The sequence below is a fragment of the Tachysurus vachellii genome, chromosome 17 (genome assembly GCF_030014155.1).
Source record: "Tachysurus vachellii isolate PV-2020 chromosome 17, HZAU_Pvac_v1, whole genome shotgun sequence".
NCBI lineage: Eukaryota > Metazoa > Chordata > Actinopteri > Siluriformes > Bagridae > Tachysurus > Tachysurus vachellii.
This window is the reverse complement of record NC_083476.1, coordinates 15,169,582-15,189,049: the sequence shown is the minus strand read 5'-3', so window position 1 is coordinate 15,189,049 and position 19,468 is coordinate 15,169,582. Positions and strand designations below refer to the sequence as shown.

At 38.3% G+C, this 19,468-nt stretch overlaps 1 protein-coding gene across 6 annotated transcripts in view; it reads right to left on the bottom strand.

The window, feature by feature from the left end:
* Positions 1 to 4,212: 4,212 nt before the first annotated feature.
* Positions 4,213 to 19,468, bottom strand: part of cadm1a (cell adhesion molecule 1a) — a 280,906-nt gene continuing 265,650 nt past the window's right edge. For 3 of the 6 annotated variants that reach the window (XM_060890347.1, XM_060890349.1, XM_060890351.1), the window contains 2 exons: positions 5,401 to 5,532; positions 4,213 to 4,555 (listed from right to left, as the gene is read on the bottom strand). In XM_060890347.1, coding sequence (XP_060746330.1) covers positions 4,437 to 4,555; positions 5,401 to 5,532 — 251 coding nt within the window. In that variant the 3' untranslated portion in view covers positions 4,213 to 4,436. The remainder of the gene's footprint in view (positions 4,556 to 5,400; positions 5,533 to 19,468) is intronic. The other 3 variants (XM_060890348.1, XM_060890352.1, XM_060890350.1) reach the window with 1 other exon arrangement.

Below are 19,468 nucleotides of genomic sequence, written 5' to 3'. Positions count from 1 at the left end.
AAAAACATACTGTATTCACAGAGCATTATTTCTACTTCTGATTTTACTCAAACATGCCTGACATTATAGAGTGTTCAAATATGCCTGACATTTCAGTCGTGTTAAGAAGAAAAAAAGCTATAGACTTTCTAAAGAAAGTTATATAATAATTAGTTATAATTAGCTGATGGCACAAATGGTCACACTTTTATGTTTTACTTGAATGCCATTTGATTGTAGAAACATGAAATCAGTTTATGTAGCAAAGGACAAAAAAAGAAAACACCACATACAGTGATTACTTTGAACATTAATATCTTTTCTTTTTATTAAGACAAGAACTCTCCATTTTTGTAAAAATGTCTAAAATGAACCAATACAAAATGTGCATGGGAATGTGGATATTTTTTGTTTTCATTAATACACAGTAACATTGCCCAAGTACAGCAGAGAGACAGAAAAATTCAACCTAAATCTATGGGTGATAAACATCCAAATCTTTCAAGTGATCCAACCCATCTGGAGCCAGACTGATTATATATATAGATTATATATATATATATATCAGTTTGTAACTGATGCTTGTCTTTCTGTCTTTTTAACATCTTTCAGCATTGTTTCTTTATGAACTAGGTCTAAAATGAATACTTAACATTTTGTGTACAGTGACCAAATATTAAAGAATTACAGAAAAATGTACAACTGTAATGCAAATTTAAACCGTTTTCTTTTCTTTCGACTTCCGATTCTTCTGATTAATTCGCACTGACTTCATTAATGAAAGGGGGCATGATGTTGCAATCTACCTGAGATGCAAACATTAGTGTTTGTTTGTTGTGGGTGAACCTGAGGCAGGGCGAAACAACAACAAAAAAAAATCAAATAATTAATGAATTTCGATTCTAAATACATCATTAACACTTTTGCACTATTTAACATGGGGTAGTCAAAATCAACGATTGTAACTGTATAAAATGGGGGCGTGAAAACAATGACTGTAGCTGTATAAAAGAAGACAAAATGCGCTAAAATCCAAATTCCCAAATTCACATATCACCACAGGCAGTTTGCGATTTTTGGACCTTTTTTCCACTGTACAAATAACAGACAAAAATGGAGGTGTTTAAAAACAACAATTTTGCACAACGCTGCATTTCCATAGAGTCCTATTTTGGACATTCAAGTCCTCAAAAGACCACAACCGACACATTTAAAATAGGTCTAACATATCAAGTTTAACAAAATGTACACCGGCCCAGTCTAAACGACCACTGAATCAGTAAAACGGTATTTTTTTTTTCCACGGATGCAAATGTCGAAGGATGGACTCTGAGATCTTGCGTGAATTGAAGCCACCAGACTTTTGACCAAAGCTAAACAAAGTCCACTATGGAAAAGTCACACAATCGCACATCTCTACTTACACCTCGGAACTGTAAGACATTCTTTCTGTACTGTGCTAGAAAATAGGAAGAATAAAGAAGCTTTCTAATGGTCAAACACATACTGAAAGTTTAGTGAAGGTGTAGTTTTTTAAATTTTAAATAACAAAATAAAGCAAAGCGTGACAGTGATTTCTCCCTAACCTCATTTGTCCTATTTACACACAAGAGGTCAGCAGGGCATGGTGTCTACTCAACAGCACAATGTGACGAGCAAAAACCATAACTTCATAAAAAGTACCCTCAGCTTTAAACTGATTGGTTTGCACTTGACATGAGAGGAAGAGTCAGAGTTCTGGAAAACGACATCCATATACACTTTTGTCGGCTGAGCTACAGATGCTTACATATATATATATATATATATATATATATATATATATATATATATATATATATATATATATATAATTTTTTCCACATATGAGAAATGAAGCTTTTTTCTTCATCCAGGGGTACAGGATGCATTCTGAAGAAGGCCCTGCTTACTTCAAGTTTTTTTTTTTTTTTTTTTTAAACCAGATTTAGAGCGACAGCAGAAAACACCAGTGTGTTCGACATGTTTGATTTCTGTTAGTTTCAGCGATAAAGTGTACAGTAATTTACAGAAGGTAAAAGACGAGTGCGAGTTACATTAATGATGAGTATATATGATGTGTGTATATATATATATATATATATATATATATATATATATATATATATATATACACACACACACACACACATCTCGGGGCTGATCAGTTCTACTGAACCCATTCGGGATTTCCAATTCAGTTCACAGAGTTAGTGGAGCTGCACATATGGTTAAATACAGTACATAAATCTGTTTGTTTGTTGTTTAGTATAGATTCAACTTCCTACCTGACCTGTTCATCTTTTGATCAGCATGTTGGCAGCATACAAACGATTGTGAACATGTTCATCATCATGCTGGTGAAGTGAAGCTGAGGGCTAGGGCCAGTTTATAAAGCTTTGACTTTAGTCATTTATTGATTTGGATTGGAAAACAAAAGAAAGGACTCGCTCCAAAATGCCGATTTCTCAATTAACCCATATACTAACTATTATACAGACTTCAACAAATTCTACACAAATCCATTCTGAATAAACGCTGAATCAGAAAAATTGTATGTTCTTTATGCAAACATTGAAATTGGACTTCTGGAGATCCTTTGTGAATCAAAAAACAAACAGACTTGTGACCAATGCCAAAAAAACGTTTATGGAAATCTCTTTATCTCTATAACTTTGAATCAGGAACATGGTAAGATATTTATGTACCGTTTTAAATTGATTAAACACTAATAACAAACCATTTCCTGGAGAATTCAACTCTAATCCTAAACCAACAGAGCCAATCAGGTAGGCTGATTACGTACGAATGGAGCACTGGTACTGAATTCTGATTGTTCTGTTTATTCGTAATATAATCAGTTACCTTTGACTAAACATTGGTTCTTTTTTTTTTTAAAGTTTGTTGTAAAATTAGAGACAGCATTTAGATCAGCTGCACCACTATTAAGATAGATCGATATGTACCATAATCACGGCTGGGGTTTGTCATCATTAGCACATAACTACAACGTCTACATGAGGAAATGTTGAGGATTTGTCCTTAGGTAGTATAATTATATTATAGAACATCCCACAGTCCAAAAGAAACATCTTGGTTGCATCCTACACTTGTCAAGTCATATATACTGAAACCAAAATCTAAAACCTACAGTACTAACAGACCCACAGTTTGCGTTGACAATATTTTAGGTAGTCAGATAAGCATGTGCTACAGGACCATCACCACCAGCTCAAGAAAGCTAGAGCATCTATTTCTAACGACAAAAAGAAAGGAAAAAAAAAGGGTTTGACCTTTTTTATGTCATGGCAATTATTTTACCATTATGGATTTTTTTTTTTGCAACATTTCCATATGACAGTAGCAAAAGAAAAAAAGACAACATTATACCCAAGCAATAAATATCCACAAAAAAAGGGTTTCAACAACATCTAGCTGAGTGCAACCAAACAATGTGCCTCTGTAAGTGCAGAATGTCAAGATGAAAATAATTCGCCTGCACGTCGTACTGGCACATGTAATTTGAAAACCAAACAGATGACACCGAGGCAATATTTAAAAAAAAAAAAAGAAGCATTCTGTAGCAATGCAGAAAGGCCTGCCAAGATAGAAGGAGGTGCAGTCCTCTCCTATAGCACTAATGTACAACTGAGTGGGATTGAATGGTCTTTAATGCGTCATACTTTTACTTTTCCTCATTTTGAATTCTTGGATATTTAAAACGTAATACACATGTTCTGGAATCAATAAAAGGATGTGGAAAATGTTGCCATATAACCTGGCCTTCTCACAGTATAGAGGATCAGATATGATGGGATTTTGGTTTGCAGTAGAAGAACTTGATGCCTACACAGTGCAGGAGTGTCTTGAGGCGCTGTGTATATTTACCCTCATAGGAAAGCAGACTGCGACACTGGTAAAAGGAACACGGATGAAGGAACGAGGATTGCGCTTATGCTTGGGAAAGCATGCCAAGTCGGGAGTTCAAAACCAAAAGCTTGACAGAGAAAAGAAATTCAGAAGAAGGCACAGAAGTTTCTGCAAATGGTCAGAACTGAAGGCGAAAGAAAAATATAAGAGTACCAGCAGTTTGGGAGGTGTTCAATGGTGAAGCTTTCTATAGTGATACATGGTAACATCTGGCAACCACAGCCCTTCCCCTTTCCCATCCCATCCCCTCCACCCCCTGACCACCAACCCTTTATCCCCACCAGCTCCAACTCCACAAAGACAATGGCTAAATCATCTCAGGTGTCCATGTAGTCTACATCACTCAATCCCCAGGAAGAAGAGCAAAAAAACAAAAACAAACAAAAAAAACTGCTCTTAACCCCTCCATGCCCCTCCCATCCCAACAATCCAAAAAAAAAAAAAAACCCAAATAAAAATAATAATAATAATAATAATAATAATAACAACACAACCAGAGATTTGTACAATCAGATATAGTATTCCTTCTTTTCATCCGAGTTGTTGTGTCCACCTTCAGCGTTGATGATGGCCGTGTCGGCGTCGGCCGCATCGTCTGCCCCTTTTGCTTCATGTGTGAAGTAGGTACCTGTAAGGAAGTTTCACAGAAAGTTATAATGATAAATCTAATACGCTCTGAACACCCTACGGCATCTGACTGATGCAACCGGTGGGTCTTAAAAGACTGTCTGGAGTGGCTTCTTTAATTTACCAGGAGTGTCGATCACACAGACTTTAAAATGCGAGTGGGATGCCTGTAAGTAAGGTGCGTGCAGCGCTGCAGGCTGTACCACTATGCTGCTTTTTATATGCAAACGTGGCAGGCGCCTCAAACCAATTTCAGATGATAAAACATGGGAGACAGTTTGATTACAGAATACATTTCCTCAGCTCTCATTTGCAATAGCAAATGAGCACCATTAAAACCAGCAAATCATTGCAAAATGGGCATGGCACATGTTTCTGAAGAACAAGCCTGTTGATCGTTTTGTTCAAAGTCACCATTAATTTATGAAAATATATTCTTCAATTTCCATGAAAAACCTCTCCAAATCAGAGACGCCGGTGTTTTCCATTCGCGCCGACTTGCACTTCAGGATTAACCTTCAAAATGTAACAAGGTGGTGAGAATAACAACGCCACTTCAAACTTCATTTCCGAGTGGTATTATTCCTGTCCCTACAGTCTACTGCTTGATAATGAAAGCAGTAGCCGCAATGAAAACTGGACTATTTTTTCATAATAAAAACACAGAACTGCACTTAGTCCCGAGGGATGCCAATCTTAGCCACGTAACACCAAAGAATTGTAGCAAGATGCTGTGCCTCTGCAGAGTCCTTTCCACCAAAAATCTTTGCCTAAATAATTACCAGGTCTCTTGACCTCATCTTAGAATGAGAGTGCAATTTGTGTGGTAATAAGCTGTCTACGAACCTTTGTGTCTTGCGAAGTATCGGCCCAAAATGATAAGAAGACAAAGCATGGCGAAGACCACGACGGCCACCACCCCTCCGATGACAGCATGGTCCACCGCTCTTTGAGCTCCTGCTCCTGCTCTGGAGTCTACTGGGACAAAATAATACACAGAAAAAAGTGGACACCTTAAAAATAACAGATTGTAGAAATCATAAAAAAGGCAAATAGGAGGGTTTTGAAGATTCTCAAAGGGTTGCACTCCTTAGAGTGTGTCTTAAAAGCAATTTACAAGTGTCAGAAACAATTTACAGTCTGACAAAACAGCAACCATGTTCCTTTTTTCCCTTTCTGGAAAAAGCATCAGAAACATGGCCATGTCTATTCCAGGACAAATTTAGGACTTACTGGACTTAGGTCAAAAAAAAGTCCTTTTTTTTAATGGAAATGACCATTAGGGTTTTTATGTGTTTACTTATAGAATTTATTTATTGAGGTTAAAAAAACTAGACACTTCCAGTAAACAGGACTTTTTACTAGACCTTTGAGTCTTCAAACACCTTAGCACACAAATAGTTAGGAAAATGGAAAATGTTAGAACATTTAATCACATACAGTGAACATTTTTTCAAACAAAGTAGTTCATAAGTAGATCAACATAACTTGTTATGTTATTAACCATTGTTTTTATTACCACAGCCCATATGAGGATTTGTAGACCAATTAGCTGAACCCTATGCTTAAGTGAGAAACACAAACCACCAGAGAAAGTAGTTAGGAAAGCAGAAAAGCAGTTAACAGGGCAACAATTCTCATAAAAAAGATAGGCTTTGACTTGAAAGGTCCATGTCCTCATATCAGTAGCATAAAAGCTCAGTACTACACCTTAAATGAATCTGGCACTGAAATACACTTTGCCCTCGAGACTAAGAATGTGAATCACAGGCAATTTTTAAGAAAGATTTCTACCACTCCAGGCCAAGAACAAGGCAGGCACCTCAGATGCAGCCCGCTGTAATGATATGTGAAGTTTATTGATCAAGTGTAGGCATCCATGACAACCCAAAGTTAATGCTGGCTTGTGGACTTGATTGGTTCTTTCATGGTGAAAAGAAGGCTCAAAATTTTTCATCAATATTTCACACTTAGCTCGGAAATTAAAGAGTTTGGTGGGAGATGGGAAAGGAAAATGGGCTGAAGCCTGCACTCTGTAAGGATTCAGCATCATTTTCACCTCACATCCAAGACAGTTCAAGTTCACTCCCACAGTACAACACCAACTCATCACTGGTAAAAAAAAAAAAAAGCAAAGGCCTGAAAATCATGAATCAAGACAGACACGTCCACTAGTGCATTTCAAAGTCTATATTTACTGTTCCGTAACGCCTGACCAAAAAATTCACCCTCTGACTTGATTGAAAAGGACAGCGAAGGAAAAGGAAGGAAGCGAGGATTGCTGGAGCGGCCGAGCAATCCAGCGCTTGGTAATCCAGTCACGAGGAGTTGATCAGCCCTATGTGTTTACTCACGGCAATCTCCCACACTCATCTCTGGTCTAAATCTGAGGGCTGCTGGATTTCCTGAGGGAGTTCAAAAACAAAAACCGACAGGCCACAACTTATTAGAGGATAACAAAAACCGTGAAAACACACATCGGTGTGCTTGTACAACATCCCACCCAATCTCACCTTATAAACAACTTGTGTGTGAGACTGGGAGCAGGGGGAAATAATACCACAGTGGTAGCTGCCAAAAACAACCAAAAATTACTTGATAAACCTGATAGTGTTGTTTTTAAGATGTTTTCTGTCCCCATGCAGACAGCAGATTCAATTAAAGTCAACAGGAATCTGCCTGACACCCAATTCAATCTTTTCAGTGAGAAGGTAAGGACATAGTTTGGCACACTCTCTTATTAAGATGTTAATGTGAACAAGGCTCCGTCAGCAGCACTCCAGAAAATAAACATACAAGGAGGGATAAACATGATATAGAATCAGTGCGTTCATTTCGAGTTTACCTTCCACCTAGGCGGGAGACAGTTCTTGATCTAATATGGATGTTTTGTCAGATACGGGTCATTTACAGCAATGACAACTGCATATAATTGAGATAACTAAGCAGCAGCATGTCAAAGCATGGAAACCTGTGTACATATGTACACCATTTTACATTTTGGACCATTTCTATACAACAGCACAGTTGACGGTTCCATTCTGGTAGGTCTGATGGGAAGACGTCGATTCATTTTCAGACCTGTGCTAGCTGCAAGGCCCATGTTAATCTTCATTCTATTATGTTATCGTTTCTATAGTAACTGTTGATATGGTGACAATTTTCTGCGAGGAGGTGTTTATTTAGCATTTTTGAAGAAGTTATCAGTGACATTGCATCAGATAGATGTAAAACAGTGACTATAATAAAACTGTACTGAAGCAAGTGTAATTAAATAAATAAAAAGTACAGCCTGTCATTCTTTAATTAAAAAGCTAGTTGGCAAATTGCTGTAATCTGCACCATGTCACCACCCTGCTGTTGATTCGCTTTATATAACAGCATGTCCTGTTGTGTTTTAATCCTTATAGATTATACTCGAAATATGATCTGATCAAGACTGAACTGTTGCCGTTCAGATGAGTGTAGAGCCTTCATCCTGCCTTGCTATATGGGACAGATAAAAATTTTAAGTGTGTCATCATTCATTTGATATATTGTCAGTCTGTCCATTGGCTCTGCTAAACTGGAGATTGAGCGAACTTGATAGCAATTAACTTAACAAGTGGAGTACAAGTAGTGGAGAGGGCTGTCCTATCCCATCCAACTTTTAAAGATTTCTTTCTCTCTCTCACTCTGTCTCTCTCAGTGCCCCCCCTTCTTCTCTCCACTGTCAGAAGATAAATGAAGGGGTGTGCAGAGAACAGCCACAACAATGAAAGAGAAGATTGAAGCTTGTGCTCTTGCTGCATGTGGCACACAGGTATCCAGGGCCACTCTTAACACAATGAATGAAATTCTAATTCAATAAGGGTCCACTGTGAGTCAACCAGTTTGGGTAATGTGTAATTTCAGAGGCAGATGGTTTAGAAGTGAGTAATTCACAAACAACCATATCTAATCTCATCTAGACAGTTTGCCTCCAGAATATTCAATAATTCTGAGAAATTGGTGTCTTAATGAAACCCCTAAAATTTGCTCTCATCTCAATTGAGTACAATAGATAAGATAATGAAATGTATTGCATGCTGCTTATTTGTGAATGATTACCGCAAACAGTACTCGTGTTTAACATTTAGAACTGTAATGAAAGGGACTGGAAAGCCTGTAGGGTTAGATGAGAGTGGGAGAAAAGAGCATGGTTCCTGAATTCCTCTTTTCTAAAGCTGGATGTGGAGACTGTGACTGTGTAGTTAGCTCTTTGGAAAAGATGACGCTTTCTCTTATTATTCTAAATCTGAAGTTATGTTTATTACTGTAAAGGAAACTATTAAAGGAAGACCGTTACTGCAAACTGACACCCTACCTCCGTTTAATCATCTCAGATAGCTGGCAGAGGATCATTGTTGGGATAAAGAAAAAGAAATTTCATTTCAAAATACTGCACACCATCAAAAATGAACACTTGGTTTTAAGTTACAGCATGGATAAGCTACAAAGCATAGCTCTGTCCAGTTTTTAGACAAAGAACACTTTCAAATATCTGTGTCCTGTAGTGTTGTAGGGTTGTTACGGACTCCTGGTGTCCATGCCAGAGGCTACTGGCTGGACTGTAGAGAAATACAGCAGACAATGTCTGTATGTGGAACTCTGCAGGCTAATCCACAGGAAAACCTTCAGCCAAGCTCAGTTCTGACTTATGGACAAGAGCTGGATAAAAAGTCTGTGGAAAACCAAGTAGAATTGTATAACACCAGCTACGGGATCTGTAACAAACCCAAACATTTGTCCATAAAACGAATGGGCAACGTACAAAGCATTAGGTTAAAATGCACTGGCACAGGTGTTTATATAACACCTCTTAACCTGACTGCTTTATGCCATATGGTTTACACTTGTGCTTGCACCAATTCACTGCATTAGCTTTTAGATTGAGTGGAAAATATGATTAGTATCAATTTGAGCAGCTTTGCAAGCGGGATTCACTTTTAGCTCACATACATGGCACATTCAAAAAGAATATCAAAACCATACTGAGGCATCACATCAGTTGCAAAGCTTCAAACTAAAATCCATTGGGAGGATGGTATTAAAAAGGAATGATATAATGGACACAACTAAAAACCCACAAACTCTCCACAAGTCCCATCTCGCAGCGGCACAAAGGGAAGAGAAAACCTGAGGCTGACATTTAATTCCGGCGTTCAAAGTCCAAATGAAGACAACCAGCAGATGGAAAGCTAGCGAGTAAACAAACAAAGCTAGGTGTAATGCCAGGCCTAGTAAAGTACCAGTGCAAAAGCAATCTGGCCTGAATAAGAAGAGCACACTCTTTGCTCCAAGGGTCTCAGAAGAGGTCTCAGGAGCTTTCCATGCTGGTCCGCTTCGAAACTGGCTTTTGATGATGGAGTTCATGTCTACTGGTTAGGAGTCACCTGAGACAATAAAGTTGATTTGTAGTTGGACAATTGACCAGATAAGGTCATCAAATAAATGCAGCAGTGTTTCCCTGAAGCACATCTTCAGACTTGCAGAGGAAACAAAAGGTGTGACCTTGTCTGTCATCACGCTCACACTATTAAAGTCTTTAGAACATGGTGCGTGGTGGACAAAGAGATAAAGCAAGCCAAACTATTATGTATCGATCCAGGTATTCTCTTCCTTTATCACAATCCTTCAGCATGACCGCAACATGTATTATCTTTATCACTTCACTATCACTTTTGAATGACTTTTTCATTTGAATGACTTTTTTTTCACATAAGATGAAAAAATATCTAATCGTAGAATTGTCTAGAATTCTACAAAAAAAAAAAAGACACTGCATATTGACAAAAAGATCTGTGACCATTTCCAAAGTTTAGTGTTGTCAAATGTGGTCCTTCACATTGAAGTCTTTTAATGCAAGATGCAGAGAAGGGCACTGATCTTTCTTCCTGTATGAGCAAAGCCTGTAGCTACATTTGTTCTTGCTCTCATAGGTAATTACTCAAATTCCTAAAGCTAATACAGCCGTTGTTTTATCAGCATGGATTCTGGCAATCATTGGCCAGTTCTAATAACTTTCTCAAGTGAAATTCAGGAAGCAATAGATATTATCCTCCAGTGAACAATTATAATGGCCTTTGCTAAACCTGTTAGAGTAGTTTACAGTTTGTGTCTAAATATAATACATACTTGAAATTCATACTTGCAGTTAGTTATAAATGCACCAGCCAACCCTAGTGCATTATGGCTAAGAGATGATTTAAAAAAAATCTTAGCAGCATGTTGTATATTAGAGTAGTCTTCAGTTCAAATATTATGGGTTGAGAGCTATATTTAGCACTAAACTTGGCAAAAATAACTGGTATTTAAAACAACCAGCCTTGTTTCCTAAAACCTTTTTTTTTCTTTAAAAGTCTGTTTTAAAAAATGAATTCACTTTTTAGATTTAAAATATAATTTCTTATACAAAACAATTTGGTTCTGATTAATTGATGGTTCTTCTTTTAATATCACATGGAAATTTACGGCCAGTAATATACCAGGATCTGCTGAAGTGAGTGCTAAGTGAGAAATAACACAAAAAAGGCTTGCAAAAGAATCAGTAAGAAAAGTAAGCACAGCTGACATTACACTTTGGCTTTCCAGTGGCTTTCCAGTTTTGGCTATGTCAATGTGGCTTGGAGTTCTCCTAAGAAATCCAAACCTCTGATGAAGGACAACCTGGCCAGTGTGCCCACAGGCTGGCAGAAACCCATTGCACTTGCTCAGACACAATCAAATTGACAAGAAGGAAATGGCGACCCTCAGGGCAACAAAAGTGTCTCATTTCAAAGGATGTGTTGATCTCTGAGACAGGAGATCTTCTAATTGGATCCTCTAATCTTCTAATTAAGCAATAGCGATTGCCGTTGTGAGCGTGTGAGCAGACTGTAATGAAAGAGCTCTGCTCTTGGGCCTATGGGCAGATGGATGACAGATGTGTTATTACAAAGCCTGTCTGCATTTACCTGTGTCCCTCCAGCCCAGAAGCAGTCCTGTGCCATTGTGAAAATGTAATTAAAAATCTCATTGACCCAATCTTTTCCTGTCACTTAAAAGAGAGGTTTGTGTAGAATGTTTTATCCCACTCTATCCACCCAAAGGTATGCACTGGTTTCTCATTGTAAATACGGATTGGAATGGATTTCAAATTGATATATTTCATTGAAATGGGAAGTCATGTGTAGTTAAGGGGAATGAGTTTGCGTATAAAACAGTACGCCAGACTCTAAGTAGCCTAGTTTATAGTTATTGCAGTCTGCAGCAATCTGTAGATCCATTTAGCAATTTACCATTATTCAACAAAGATTGTAACATAAGGCAATCATTGTAGCAGGCAAGCAACATTAAATCTGGAGAACCTTTGGGTAGTCCTCACGGCACTACATCTGTCCAAATATTCCATGTGATCCGAATGCAAATGAAAACAACAACAGGCTCCCAACAGGACAGCATATTAAGAACGAGGGTCCCCATCTCACTTTTTCTTTGTTGTTCAGACAAATTGCGATAATTAGTGATTACATTACAGCAGGGCCCATTGTCGATGACAAACCCTGACCAGATTCAATTCAATTTCTACTCAATTTCCTTCTATGAAATCTCTGGGGTTATTCTGAAAGGTTGCTGGTTAAACATATTAAAAATGTAATTACATCAGAAATAAAGAAACTTGATGAGGCCTTCCCCCCCAAAAAAAAATACAAACACAAATCTAAACCAGAATGCATCCTTATCTGATTTTCAAAACCACAACTGCTTTATCTGGCAATTTAGGCACAGCGACAGCAGGCTAGCGGTCACAACAGCATTATGGGAAGGAACCCATTACTGAGCTGTGCTGCATCTCACACTTTCAAAGGGTCAGAACCTATCTTTCATGTCTCAGTAATGCAATCCTGCAGAGACGGAGAGAAAAACAATGGAGCCATAACTGACTTAGCTTCCTAGTTGCCCTTTTCTCTGTTCAATGTCTGTTCATCTTCTCCTTTATGCCAGCCACCCCTTTCTGCCTGGAACTCTATCATTACTGCCAGCCGTGGTAACCCCCGCAGAGCCATATTAACAGTATGCAGGGGTGGAAATAGCTGGGCCAGGGTGGGTGACAAGAGGCAGGACAGCAGAAAGAAGACAATATAGACTAACTGAATGGACATCGATAGGATAGGTGAGTGTGTATTTCTTGATAAAGGGAATTTAAATGGTCAGTTAAATGGCTGGTTTCCTCCTTGTGTTCTTTTACTTTTTTCAAATAATTTTTCAAATGATTGCTGGGGTGCTTTCTATCTGCTTCAGTCTAACATTATGCAATGCTGAGTACAACACGTTCAACACAAGGGACTGTTGTTGCTGTGCTTTAAAATGGAAGGAAATGCGGTTTGTCACAGCTAATCCAGGATAAGATGTCCCTTCCAGGAGCATACAAACTTAGCACAGGCAGAAGGAATTCCTCAGATGCTTTCCTCATTTCCCCAGAGTAGTAGTATCAGTAGAAATTTCTCCTAGCTGGTTGACAAGACACCAGCCGTCCTCTTCAGCATGGCCTATTGCTGCAGAGAGCAGCCACCTCTATAGAATGGGATTTAGTGCACATTAAACAGTTGCCGTCAACTACCATTTTAGCAATTGTGATTCACAATTCCATTAGAAGCCTTATATTATAAGCGATATATGCACACTCTTTATAAGAAGACACTGCTAGCATGGGTTCTAAAAAAATTCATTCGGATCGAGCTTTTACTGTAATTTGGGATGCTTTTTGGCTTGGGTTGGTCTAGTCATAATAAGAGTTCTAGCTCACAGTGGGTAAGCCAGTTCCTGGATAGTGCAAATGAAAACCTTTGACTTCCTGAGTGGGTGGAAGCGTGAACAGGTATCTCTCATATAGTCCTCACTTCAAAAAGTTGTTGGCTCACACTCACGACTGAGCATAGGCTACAGACAGAAAAGATGTTTCCCCATCCCAGCATGAGCTTTTTGGCCAGGTATAGTTACTGTGTCAGCAGGGAGGAGTCTATAGGTGTCTTTAGCACTTGTGTAACTTTGATCTATCGTGAGACCCTTAATTGCTGGTAAGAAACGTTTAATTTTTAGATGATATAGGAGCAGTGTATTTTTCTATATCATGAGCATTATTGCTTACAAGTTGCCAAAAAACAGAAAGATGAGATATAGTATGAGGAAGCGTGGGAGAGGGAGGAAGCAGTAATGAACCTGGCCATCAGTGGCTTCTTCCCCAGTGCGTGAGAGCCTGCTTAAGCCTACAGACTGAAAATCATGAGATGGAGATTACTGTAGATTATATTCTGAACATATGGATAGAGCAATGCCTACTGGGAAATCAGCTTAGTCTTAGACCTGGGCTTGTCCTCCTTCTCCAAATGCAACACTCCATTCGCACAGGGCCTCATCGTTCTGCTGACCAGCCAGCACTGGTGAGGCAGAAATCAGTTCAGGCTTATGTGAAATCGTCCCAGTCCACCCTCCCAGACTAATTAGTGCAACATATGTGCATTGCCTTTGAGGGGCCTTCAGGCAGTCCTACCTATCTCACCTAAATGCCACTCACAAGAAAACACCAACAAAAGCACTTCTGACAGCCGTATATAAACAGCCAACTTCATGAAAGGAGATTCGAGAAAACAGTGAGAGAAAATGAAGTTTGGACGGCTTGAAAAACTATTGAAGTTTCTAAGCTATGGAGGAGGCCTCCCATTGATTGATGAAATCTGTGTCTGTAATGGCATCTGCATGTGATAATTCGAGGATATTAAAGGCGCAAACTCTTCTGCTTCACCTGATGCCGTCCAGCTGAGAGCAAAGTGGTCATTATCCCACTGCATTCTGCTATGGTCGCTCCCTGTGGTTCAGAGACTGGTCAATTATCTCCTCCACACACGCCGAGCCTGACAGGCATGTTGGCAGGTGTGTCCTTTCCATCATGTTCGCCTCTCAGATAGAGGATTAGAGTGCCGACTGGGCATCGGCATGCAACGCCGCTCTGGTAACATAAGCGCCTGCCCTCTCTCGGCCAGTGGACAGAGAAGAACAAAAAAAGCAAATGCTAGTCTTGGAAGATGTTCTTGTCCTATGATTATACATAAACTTAACAAATTCAACTTAGTGCATGAGAAAGGCAGCTGGTAGACGAACTTGATTGTAATCCAACCTCTCAACCTGAATTATACACATTATTGTCTCTGTGACATTTTTTCTATTTCCCTTATACATTCGGATATTAGACTTCTTCCTCTCCTTTCAGTTTTGTAGTAAAGACAACTGGAGTGAGTGATGTGTATGAACATATCTGACCAGCAAAATACTATAATTACCCAAGCATGTAGTGTCACATGACATAAATTTTGTCTCTCATTTTCAGCAAACCAACTGGAAAACCAAGTGTGGCAGCAAAGCAGGACACCTAGTCAATATTTCATGAGAAACAACAGCATATCAAAAGGGCAGCTTCTTGAAGGTTGTGACGGTAACTGGCCATGTACATGGTGTCATGTAACCAATAAAACAACTAATCACATTGTCCTGATCTTTGCACGTTCACTGTGAAGGTCATACTAAGAAGAAACGGACCAGTGCTACAGTATATAGATTCTTTTCACTATGTTCTTCTCACCCTTATTATTATATTTATTGGAAAAGTACTTTTATTTAAATTTATTACATTATAGGCAGGAAGTCAAGCTACTTTGCTGTGTTATCAATTGTATTCTGCCCAGTTGATATGTCCACTGTGTGCTCTATGTTTAAAAAAAAAATCATATTAAAAATAGGCTTAACTTTATACATACAGTATATGTGAATTGTTGGAGTGGTTATGAAGAGAGATAGAGTGAGAAAACTCACTAAGCCCTTGCTTAATTTCGGGCTTCGCATGTGTTACTTGCAGCTTTCTATTCATACTTTTCTAAAGCTGGCTATTCATTTTACAGGCTTTGTTTCGTTACACGCTACTTCGGCATTCAAAAGACAAAATTTAAGACATTATTCATGAATTGGTATTATAAAAGTTGAAGCAGAAATTTGGTTAAAGTACGAGCAGAAAAATGAAAATCATTTTCTCCTCCAATATGAAAGGGAAACTCAGCTGAATGGAGAAGTAAGAAAGGAATTTTTTTTCCCCAGATTTTTTTTTTTTTGCACCATTACTTTGCACTTGGCTAGAGTGTAGTCATTTCTTATCTGGTAGAATCAGAAGCACCACACAGAGGTTCTTTTACACCTGGCTTCTTCCTGTTGCTCTTGATGTCACCGAATGACTAGCTGAGACATGCCAGCTCTGTGTTTGCCAGGTCTGAATGTACGGTGAAATACTAAACAAAAGAATGATGGAATAAAGAAGATGTGAATGGTGTTCAATCATCTGGTTTGAAAATGAGGAGGAGAATAAAGAGCATGCTGGGATGGGGTGGAATAATATTGGGGAAGGAGGGAGGGGGAAAGAGAGAGAGAGAGTGAGAGAGCATCTCTCTGCAGGCTCTCACAATCAGCATTCATCTGGGATCCCTTCATTCTAATAGAAGGAGAGAGATTGGAGAAAAGGTCCTCTCCATTTACTGCTCTGAAAACAGTGACAAGATAGTGATAAATCAGGCTATGAGGGACAAGGCTGTGGGTGTGTGTGTGTGTGTGGCAGTAAATACTGTACATGCTGGATCGGGTGAGAGAGGAGCGATTAATAGCAGGCACGAGTGTCAGGCTATAGAGCCAGTGGATGACAAGGACTGACACGCTGATAAGGATTTGATCTATCTGACCCACAGAGCCATGTTTCTTCTCACCTGCTGCGTGATTCATATTCCAGCTGCAGCTCCACTGAACGACATGCTCATCTAACAAGATGGGCATTTTTTCAACAAGGCCAAGCTCTCAAATATTGTAAACCCTTTTATATATCTCTCTCCTGACAAAGGAAGAAAGGAGTAGCGAAACACACAGTACAGCCAAAATACTCAAATGGGACTACTTTCTGTGGTAATGTGCTAGCTTTTTTTTGCTGAGGAATCCTACTCCAGTCACCCCTCCCTCAACACACACACAAGCATGTGCACACACACACACACACACACACACACACACACGCACAAACACGCACACACACACGCACACACACACACTCACAGTTGAAAACCTCCCTTATTCCTTGAACAGCTTGTTGCTAGGCTACACCAGAGAGACTAAAAAAGACTGTTATCAGAGAAGAGAGAACTCTCCCCAACAGTGAAAGTAGCGCAGTCGAAAAAATAAGATGGTAAACAGGGTTTGTGCTTGGGCTACAAAAGCGAGGTGTGTGAAAATGGACACTGATGCCAGAAAGAGAGAGAGAGAGAGAGAGAGAGAGAGAGAGAGAGAGAGAGAGAGAGCATGGTCAAAATGTGAAAGAAACATCACCAGTACAGCATTTCACCAAACACACTCCTGCTTAATAGAATTAAAGAAATAATACACATAGGCCAACAACAATGCACATTAAAGGCTTTACATGTGTTCTATTTCATTACACTGTTAAAAGATTTCGTAATAACTAGTCAGTGGTATCAAGGAATGTATATGAAATATTGTGCAGTATTCAATTTCAGCAATTTTATTATCTGACAGTCTTTATTATCAAGTTATAAACTGTTTACTAAATCAGTTTTTTTTTTTTTTTTTTAATACATTGTCATAAATCTCATAGGAAAAAAAAAATAAAACCAATTTTATAAATGACATGAGGGAAAAACCAGGAAGCAAACCTATCTTACAGGATGGTGGGAGTTTCACACTCTTACAAATAAAGATTCTTAAATGTCAGAGTATGTGTTTCTATAAAGAACCTTTAAAATCCATGTCCAAAGGTTTGTTCTTGTGGAAAACGGTTCTTCAGACTATACAAGTGTCATTTTTGGCACAAAGATAAAAGGGGATCTTTAAAGAACCATGTACTGATTGGTTTCTTGTGGAACCAGAAATGGTTCTTCTATGGCATCAGTGCAAAAACCCCTTTTGGTTCTTTACTTCATCTCGTGTTACACTGTGATCTGTTCATAAAGACATATTTTTGTTCCTTCATGCAGACATGCAGACAAGCCATTTGCTCCGCTTTCTTAAATGCTGCAAGTCACGTTCAGTTTTTTTTTAAATATTTAAATGAACTTTAAAAAAAGCCTTTACTGGTATTGTTTATGTGAGTAAAACAATTCTTCAGCTCATTTGCATTGTGTACAGTAAGTAGCATCGGTAAATATTTATTCAGCGATAATAATCTAACTAATAATCTAATTAGATAACACTGACTTAATGACACATGTAGCATTATACAAAGTATTGAATCTATTACGTGCTGCTAAGATACATCTAGTTTGTGGATAAACAGTGCTTATCATGTGCAAACAATGTGGTTATTAAGCTAAACCCCTATAGGGAACTGAGTAGCTACTTTTACTGAGTAGGGAACTTTTAACTACAGTAGCTCACTTTTTTCAAGCATCTTTAAACATTTTTTTGCATGTTACTTTACATGAGGAAACCTACTCATCAAGTCTTTCTTGCTTTCTATTGTCCCAAATCCTGACACTCTTCTAATGCTGTGTCGCTTTCACCCTCCGGACTTCCCCGATTCATTCTGACGCTCTATTTCTGCTCAGAGCTTTGTGCATTTGTGACTTGTTTTCTTCACACATGGATATTCTAAAGATTTGCACTTCCATAAAACAGTTGCTTAAGTCTCACTCTTGCTTCAGCAGATAATGTCACCTGGGTAATGTTTGTTTGTATCAAAAAAAACTGCTTATTCACAGAGAGACTGTCCTGCACTCATGCCAAGGCTCTTATTCACAATATCCTTATTATTGAATATCCTTTCCACACTGTTCAGTAGTGTTTGACTTTACATTCACATGTACATTTACATTTATGGTGTTTGGCAGATACCCTTATTCAGTGCTTTTAAATCAATAAATACATAATCATACTGATTCACTAGGTCTATGGAACAGTCTATAGAAGAAAAAAAGCTTGCTCGAATGTTGGTGATGTAAAAGTTGTATATATTACAACTAAATCAATATTAGTGCTGAAATCATAAATACATAAATGGTGTTTCTGACCTAAACAAGGCTCTTATGTGATTACATTTGCAACTGGATGAAAGCGCATAACGTACATTTTAAATACTATTTCTTTCATGTTAATTCTGATAACAGCAAAGAGCTTGCACATGACTAAGGACTGTCTTTATTTCTTTTTCAAAGACAAGTACTGGCCAGTGCTCTGTAAGGAAATAGCTCAGCTACAGAGATACAACATGGAAAAATAAAAAAAAGTCTTGATTAAAAATCACATTTTGTTTCACCTTCTTGACCTTTGAGTCACTGGAAGACGTGCAAGATTTGTTCTGTAATGCAATGGCACAAGAGTAAAGCTGCTCGCTGTCTGACATGGAAAATGTTAACAGTAAACTGTATGAGTCTCAATTAATGCCAGGCACTCAGTGCACTGCTCAGCATTCATCCATCCAGGTGTGAGCATGTTTACTCCTCAAATACATTGCTTCTGCATTATAGATGTGTACAAGAATGAGTCTCACCTTCACATGTACCTCTTGTATTAGACTCGATCTTTTTATTTTCTCTTCAAATATTAAAAAGTGAATGCACATGAATGAAGAAATGCAGCTCATATTATAAAATTAAATCAAATATTCAGAACCTGAATATAACATCTATCACGTGAGGCATAAAGAAAGGTGCAACATAGAATTAACTGTGAACTAATGCAATAAATTGAGTTATTAAACAGAAAGATGAAACGTTAGTGGAATATCTTTGCATGAGAATGCAATTATTTATACGTTGAAATTCTTCATGATTCTGGTATTATTACTGAAATATAAGAAAGTTTGCTAGTTATGCAA